At 36.7% G+C, this 9049-nt stretch overlaps 1 protein-coding gene across 1 annotated transcript in view; it reads left to right on the forward strand.

Moving 5' to 3' along the window:
* LOC132989900 (acid-sensing ion channel 1-like) overlaps positions 1 to 4010 on the forward strand; it is a 51369-nt gene extending 47359 nt beyond the window's left edge. The window contains exons 5-10 of the mRNA XM_061057837.1: positions 919 to 1069; positions 1212 to 1268; positions 1435 to 1588; positions 2215 to 2306; positions 2411 to 2490; positions 3337 to 4010. Coding sequence (XP_060913820.1) covers positions 919 to 1069; positions 1212 to 1268; positions 1435 to 1588; positions 2215 to 2306; positions 2411 to 2490; positions 3337 to 3456 — 654 coding nt within the window. The 3' untranslated portion in view covers positions 3457 to 4010. The remainder of the gene's footprint in view (positions 1 to 918; positions 1070 to 1211; positions 1269 to 1434; positions 1589 to 2214; positions 2307 to 2410; positions 2491 to 3336) is intronic.
* The last annotated feature ends 5039 nt before the right edge of the window (positions 4011 to 9049 follow it).

Genomic DNA, 9049 nt, shown 5'->3' on the forward strand with positions numbered 1-9049 from the left:
AACACTTTTGTGCTTGATGCATTTTCTCAGAGCCCATGAATTCTTATTTCCCTTCACAATTTGACATACATTAGCAACATTCTGAGGTAGTTTGTTAAAACAATAACTTCTAGTAATTTAGTGTTCAACACCAAAAGAGTCCGCTAAATCTGCGTCATTGCACTTGCCTTTGCTTGGCTTGGCTTGATTAGATTTGGATGACAGTAGCAACATAACCGTCGTCTTCATATCTACATTTAAATGCTAAATTCTGACTGTTGGGAGCAGTGTTCTCTGTTTCTTACAGAAATGATGTGGCTGTATCTAGATGATTGTGTCTGGCTGTAGCTTTTATTGCATAATACAAAAAACATGTATAAATAAATACTTTAGCATGTCATAATTTATTTTTATTAGTTTAAAACTTACTTTGATCTGCTGTCCTGAGATGAAAAGTGTTTGTATATCTAACTCCTCTTTTAAAAAATGAAGCCAATGCAGAAGTGCAGTGTCCACTTGAGGCTGACTGCACAAGCTAGGGATTTGGAATTTTCCCAAATTCAATATGATGTGTTTTTTTTTTTCCTATTCGACTTATTTTGAACATTATAGATGTTTTTAGATTTTTTTTCTACATCTCAGAGAATAACTTTATGAATACATGGAGATTATTACTGCTCAGACTGATGGAACGTATGAGAAGAAGATAAAAGTTATTAGAAACCATTAATATCCTTTTAAAAACATGTAAAATCACTTGTCAATTCATTCTTATTTAGAAGAAAATAATTTAATTTAGGTGTTGAAAACTTGAATAACTAACCTGGCAGCCTCCTGCTTTTGGTCATGTAAACCTAAAGGACATGATGCACTTATTACAAAGTGTTTGTCCTACTTCTTTAACTGTGATGTATTATATAAACCCTGTGTTTGTTTCAGCTGATTTATCTCCCCCCACCCTGGGGAGACTGTAAGGTGACGGCCATGGACTCGGACTTCTTTGATAGCTACAGCATCACAGCCTGTCGCATCGACTGTGAGACACGCTACCTGGTGGACAACTGCAACTGTCGCATGGTGCACATGCCTGGTAGGGAACTGCTCTTACTGTATGTTGAACCAGAGTTACCACAATGGTGCCGCAGTGACAAAAAAAGGACTGTGGGGTCAATTTTTCAAGTAGGGAAGCAAAGAAGAGTATATAATGTGAGTGTGTGTTGTTTTGACTGCAGGAGATGCACCGTACTGCACCCCCGAGCTGTACAAAGAATGTGCTGACCCAGCTCTGGGTAAGGAAAAGGCTTGTTCAAGGAACTGATGCAACACACAGACACACACACACACACACACACACACACACAAAAGCGCTCACAGACAATCTCATGACATCTGAAAGCCACGGCCGCACTGATCTGTTATAAAGGTCACACTGTGCTCTGGTTTTCTTCTCTGCAGATTTCCTGGTGGAGAGAGACAATGACTTCTGTGTGTGTGAGACGCCGTGCAACATGACCAGATACAGTAAAGAGCTGTCCTTCGTCAAGATCCCCAGCAAGGCCTCGGCCAAATATCTCGCAAAGAAATACAACAAATCTGAGCAGTACATAAAGTGAGCATCAGCGGCTGTTATTGTTTGTTTGACGTAAAATACAAATGCAGAAGTGGACGAATTAAGTTTCTGACTGACTTGCAGTGCATTAGATAGTTTTTTGTTTTAATAAGAGAACTGTCAATTGCAAGAACAATTACATAAATAATTACATTTCTAATTCATCACACTATTTAAAAGAAAAAAATATTAATGTGACTCTATTGCCAAAAAGAAAGCTACACAAGTCGAAGAATATTGACGAACCAAAGCTCATTTAAAATGGGGCAAAGTCCACATTTAGATGAAACTGAAGCTCAAAAGTGATGAAATGTTTTATTACTCATCATAAATTATGAGCAGATGTCAGGATAATATACAACCTCTCACAATTACTGAAACTTTATTACAAACATGTTTTATTGTATTGATTCATCGTCTGATTAAAAAACTAACCTCCACTGGTTGTTGACAGCAGGGGACTTAAAAAGTTTATTTTTGAGGAGTATGTCAGTCGACACTTACATCAATAAACACTGTATAATTGCATACAACTATATGATATGGTGTTATAAAGCAAAGATCTATTGCTTCTTTGTGTGTAATGGTGTGGCTTAACAGAAAGTTTGTTCTTTTTGTCTTTACAGGGAGAATCTCCTGGTCTTAGACATCTTTTTTGAAGCTCTAAACTATGAGACTATAGAACAGAAGAAGGCTTATGAGGTGGCTGGACTTTTAGGTACAGATTTATTGAGCCCCAATATATCCTGTATGATGGGTTCTCTCTCTTGTCTTTATTGTATCCGATGTTTTGTTTCACCTTCTGTCTTCTTGTTATTACAGGTGATATCGGTGGACAGATGGGACTTTTTATTGGGGCAAGCATACTCACCATACTGGAGCTGTTTGACTATCTTTATGAGGTGAGAGCAATGCTTAAAGTTGAGAGCTTTGGCTGCCGCTGAGTACACAGGTCATGTCTTTAGTGGGGGTTTTTTCTGGGAGCCTGTGTGTTTTGGCAACCTTAGGGGAGCCACAAATTGTGTGTTTGTGTAGAAGAGGAAATCATACACACAGATAATTGACCCTGTTTCTTGCAAATATTGGTTCAATACAATTAATCTTGAACTGAAAAGATTTAGCCAGGGTCAACAAAGAAAGAGAAAGAAATATTTTATATTGGAAACAATAAAAAATGCTGTTGCACAGTGGACATGCAACAAGCCACGGTGAGCTGTGTTAAATAGAAAATGTTTGCCTAATGGAAAAAGAACAAGTTAACTTTTCCAACAGCTAATCTATAACACCACAGTCACAGTGTGACATTGATGTATTGATGCAACAAAAGCGATCATAAATGGTTTTTCACATGCACCCCCCTTTAAAAGGTGCTTATTTACTTTACTATTATTTCCAAAGGTACTTTAATAATCAGGATGATGTACGTTTATACAGTAAATAAAAAAGCCTCCAAAATGTTCCCCTAAATTCCTCAAACCAGGCGTCTTGGTGAGCTCATGTTTCTTTTAAATGATGCAGTAGCCCCGCTGTATTTCTAACCCAGGATGTATTATTGAAAGGCTTTTTAAAGGCATTTAGAGCACTATTGTAAATACAACTTACAGAAGATATTCTGTTATAGTAAAGAACAGGTAGACTTCTAATTGCTGCATGGACATTTTTCTGGTTTCTAATCATCATTTTTTCTTTGATCATTGTTCAGCAGGTTGTAGATTATTTTGACCTGGTCTGTCTTTGTATCCTCTCAGGTGATAAAGTACAAGTTGTGTCGCTGTTCTGATAGACAGCAACAGCATGACAGCAACAACGACCAGGGCACGGTGCTGAGCTTGGACGACGTCAAGTGTCACGTCAGTAACTTTCACTGAGCTTCTGCAGCCAGAAGGAGGGTGCTCGTCCCTCTCTTGTCTCTGAGCAGTTTCATGGACTTTGCTCGCTGCAGAACTTTCAGTCTTGCAGGAGCAACAGATCATAATGCCCGAACTTTGCCTTTTGGGTGAGTTATTGAACATTGAGGGGAATTTAACATGTGGCTGAGGTCAGGAGAAGCCACGCAGAGAGCTGGACAGCAGAGACCAGTGATCTACATGACGTGAGGAATTAAAAAATATTAGAATAACTGCATGGCTATCTGTACAACAGCTTCAAGACACAGTAACAGAGACAGTAAATGAGGGGCATTTGGGGAGGTTCACATGTGTTGAGTTAATCAACGTTTGATATCCTGCTGTGTGGTTTTGTTTATGATCTATTAGTTTAAAGAAAACTTTAATTAATTACATTTATTTGACAAATTTGCTTTAACTTAAAACAATATTTATATTTGAGGTGTTTTTCAGATTTCTGCATGCGAGTAATACACTTTTTATTTTCTTCTTCATTTTGTCCACTGAGATCTACCTTTATAAATCTTTATGACTTTTTGGCCTTTTTTCACTTTCTTTCAATTTTTGATTTATGTTATCCAAACATTGTCGTACGCCAGTCTTCCCTGGGCATTTTTACAACATGCATACTGTTCTACCTCATCTTTGCAGGGTGACAGTGCCCTGAAGGGTCCATGAGCCAAGCCACTTAATGTTGAAAAGGTTATTTCCATGTATAGAGATGACATAACCGTTCTGATCTGTGACATTTCACAGAAGAAAAACACAGGTGTTAATTATAATTAATGGTGGTTGAACTTCTTTTAGCTGCTTGTTGGAGGTTCCTGCTATTTTCAGTACTGACAGCGACACCTGAACACCACAGAACTCTGGTTTGATGTTTTAAGTCCCAACTTTGTTATTCCTGCTGTTACAGGTCACAATGTCTCCCATAGTAAGGCCTCAATCAGGGGAACGTTTTAAATCCAACTACAATAATGTGTAGTGTTACTGTGAGGGACATAAAGCTCTTTAAAACTAAACTTGTACCATGGATTACACAGCAATATCCAACAAAAGTTGTAAACATTAGCTTACATTAGCCACGATGGCTACATGTCATATAGGGTAAGGCTGTAGCAGCAAAACACCCGAGTGTTCAGGGTTAGACTTAAAGTTGGACTAAAATAACTTTCTGGCAGTAAATGAAAACATTATATCTGAAGTAAAATAAGAAGCTACAGCCAGCAGCCAATTAGCTTAGAGTAGCACCAAGACTATTTATTTGATCTGTACACGAACCAAAGTTTGAAAGGGAAATTTGGCAGAGGCAACATGGCTCCAGAAAGACTCAAAATATAGCCAAGAAAATCTGCATATTATCCAAGCTGTTAGGAGTCAGAATGCTCTAGCTAGAGCACAGCAAATTGTATGCAAAAATACCTGTTTGCGAGGGGATATGGTAATACAGGAAACGCAAAAGGTATACACAGCTGTTAGAAGGCTATATTTCTCTCAATAAACAATAGGAAAACATTCTATTCATTTTAAATAACATTACATTGACTCATATCATACATCCAGGAATAAATTTCCGCCACTTCTAAAAATCATCAGATAACACGCTCTGAATTAGGAGCTTTTACAAAATTAGATAATTTTACTTAAAAGGTTTCAAATACATGGCTCCATCCTCCTCTGAGATAAATGAAGTATATCTGCTTCTTGAAAATACCAATAAGCCCTCTGTAAAAGCAGAACATGTTTTTATTCTTTGATTGGCTCTGGTAAGAGCTGGCAAGGCTCGCTGCTCAAATAGCCTTTATGCTAAGCTAAGCTAATCAAACTGGTTGCTGGATGTAGACTTGTATGTAACGGTCAAAGTGAGTGAGATTTCAACTTACCTTACGCCCTTATACATGGCAAAAACAAAGATTTATCAAAATGTTGAACTTTTAAATGAATTAGAGTCTTGAGAAATGACACTACATGAGATATATATAAAAAAAGAAATGTGCAGGGATACACAGCAACAAACATCAATGTAGACAACCCCTAATGAGTACAAAGCGGCTCTTCTCCATGTCAACTGGTGCTACATGCTGTATCATTTGCCTTCAGAATTCCTTTATCAATGACAATCATACTGTTACAATACAAAAGATTACAGGCTGAAATAAATGCTAACATGGCAAGACAGAATTAACGAGTATAAATATGTTGAATGTGTATTTGCCATCTTCTAGGGCTCTAAGTTGCATGTACCTGTAATGTAGCACTTGAACAGTATATGTCTTAAACTTGGTCCAATGTTGAACAGTTTATCCTCACATCAGACTGCGGTTTGTCTCAACATCTGTCTCTGTGTTTTATATTGTGAGCATGTCTTTTTTTATGGTGTGCTCATTAAAAACCTAATGTTGGACAATTCGAGAACGCAGCCCTCATATCCAAAATACTGATTCTGTTATAGGCTCTTCACATGTAAGCACCTTGGTGAAGTTGCGCAGTAAATTCCCACTTTGCCTCTTCACATGTAATGTGCATGTTTCAGGGTTTGTCTCATCTGCTCTCTGTTCTGATGCTGTTTACAAAAATCCAACCGTTTTATTATTTTCTGTTTGAGTAATCTACTCCTTCTTAATCCTATTCTCAACAGGACATGGAAGTTGTACAGTACAGCCTGTAGTTGTGTTGTGTTACTATCAAGCACAATCATACAATTAACTGTAATGTAATGTAAATATTGACAAAAATGTTATTGTGTTAGAATAGGCTGATCTGTCCGATGTTATTCTTGTACAAGGTAATATATTAGACTAGTTATGTGTCTAAACTTCTGTACATATGAAAAGCATATTTATCAGATGATATTAAAGTGTGAGGCTATTTCTTACTTGTATGTACTATGAAAGCTTATGATGTATATATCAGTGAGTCAAAATGAAATGCTGGGTATCTGTTTTCCAGCCGCCCTTGCATGAGGTCAGGCATTTTCAAAAGTTCTCTCGCCGCCATGCTTTCAGGTTTTGGTTATATTATTGCCTTCATTTTTTTTAATTTAAATTTTCAATATTAAACGATGATAATTTTAGTCCAGTATTGTAGGCCTATAGATTGATATTTGTTTATATCTTAAAGCAGTTGTTATATTAAAGATTAAATGCTACCTTTACATAACGTTTATTCAGCTAATGTGTTCTGTGTCATCATTTGCACACCACGTTTTTGAAAAAAAGGGGAAGCACAAAATTATAGGCCACAGTTTAGTAGGACAGCCTGAACTTTACATATTATTAGTTGTATTATTACAAATAGTGATTTCCACTTGTTCACCTTTTTGAGTCATTGCATCAAAGAGGCTCTAAACGAGGCAATATTAGACTGTCTATCACTTTCCTTCTGTCCTAAACAAATATTGCTATGACTTTTTGGACTTGAGTTAAATGTGTCAAAACTTATATGATGGATTATTGCTCAAAAGGTTGTACACCTTTGGGTGATTAGTAATTACTTTGGAGCCTTAATGTTTTTTTAGTGCCATCATAAATTCCATCCAAAAGTGCTAAAACCCTGAACTAAGATGATGAGCACTATTACATACTAAAGATCAGCATGATATGTTTTTTTCATGTGAGCATGATGAAGTTAACACACTAGGTTAAGAAGTGATGTACCTAATTTTAATACAGTTTAGCAGAGTTGGTTTGAAATATGGTTGTATTCTATTCAGACATTCTGATGCAGGATGCCATAGTGAGGGCAACTTTGTTAGAATGCATTTCTAAAAATAAATATATATGATTTGATAGTCACAAATATGACCTTAGACGAGACAGATGACCCATAAAACTTATACATCACTTACTGCTGAGTAAATGTAGTAATAGTTTTCAAACGAGAAAACACTTGTCGCTTATTGAAATATGATTTTATTGTTGAAGTATTTGTGAAAACTGTGGCTCTAAACCCTCTCAGTAAGCTGGGTTTTCTCAGTGTGTGCTTGCTCACAGAAAGCAGAGGGCTGAATCTAATGTTTTGTTCCTTCCTACGTCTCCTCTTCTGATAATTGTTCCAACTCTTACGCAATAAGGTCCCCTTTTGTTTGAGCCCTCCAGACCAAATAATTGCTCCCACAGTGATCTTTCTGTGGTCACTCAAGTGATTTTTAATGTGTTATTCTTTTGCACACTGGGAAAAAAAATCAAACACAGAGTATATACTATGGCTGTAGTGTGGGGAATATATAGTTGTTTTTTAATCATTTTTTAAATTACAATTTAAGACCATGTTTATTAAATCAGTTTGATTTTTATCTGAAGTAATTATAGTAGGAGCTTTGCTAGAGCTCTCTGTCAGACAGGTATAATGACAACATAGTGGTAAACACTAGCACTAATGAAAAGTGAGGAGTTCTTTTCCAATTTAAGCTCTTCAGTGTTTTGGAAATTATAGGGTTTACAGCTTCTATCTGTCTGCTATTAACTTTGTCCAAAGATAGAAGGAGACCCCCAGGGCTGTATGCTTGGTCCCCTATCTTTTAACCCTCTCACCTTCTTCAGCAACCAATAACACTGAGAACTCTGGATGACACCACTGACATTGGCTTTATTGAAGACTTTCTGAGGAAATGAAAATAAACAGACTTGCAGACAGAGAAACAAACTTCTAAAGCATCCTGACTCGAGGCTACTTGAAACATCAGAAAAAGGAATGAGATTTTCTCAGGAAATGAGGGCTCTGCAGCAAGTGGTATAAAACGTGGTCTGCTCTGTAAAATCAGATAAATCAGTTCTGCCTTTTGAAAGCCCAAAAGATACTAACCAAGCCACAGCCTTTTCACTCGGCTGCTGTTTAACAAGCGATGCACAAGTATCTGCTGTTGTACCACCAGACTACAGAGCAGTTTATTTCCTCTGGCTGCAAGACTCCTCAACTCCCCCCCACTTTCATGTTCCACCTTGTTATGCACATTACCACACTTTTGCCTTTGCAGTACCTCATTTCAACAACTACCTTGGGTTAAACAGTTTCCCAAGTTATTGCACGTATTTGAACAATTTCTAATATATTATATTAACAAACACATATCTTTTTGTCTTTTGTGTAAACACAATGACGTTTCCATTTTATTTTACAATTGTATTTTACCGTGCTATCATGTCTTGCATAAGAAAGCTTAACCTTGAACCCTGAACCTTGATAATGTGGCTGTCTGAAATCTGTTAGGTTTCAGTGTAGGGTTTGGGTGTGTCTTTGTTGACTGTCATTTGTTTCTTGCAGAAATTTTACCTTTTTTGTCAGTTTGGGCTGACACAAAAATGATTTGCCACAGAAGTAAGATATTCATTTTGGTAAGTATTTTATTAAGCACACAACAGAATAGATGTACCCATTATATGTCAGTGAGTAAATTCTGAATCCATCATACAACCAGAAACTAATGCTAAATGTGTTAGAATACATTAAAGGTAAATATTTCCCTCTGAAACTTTGAAGCATTAAATCACATCATTTTAAAATAATCTACTTTTAGTATAGTACTAGTTAACTTCACAGATGGCTTCATGTTGCTGAGAGTGAAAACACCATTCTC

This window comes from Labrus mixtus, chromosome 15, assembly GCF_963584025.1.
Source record: "Labrus mixtus chromosome 15, fLabMix1.1, whole genome shotgun sequence".
In the NCBI taxonomy this organism is placed as follows: domain Eukaryota; kingdom Metazoa; phylum Chordata; class Actinopteri; order Labriformes; family Labridae; genus Labrus; species Labrus mixtus.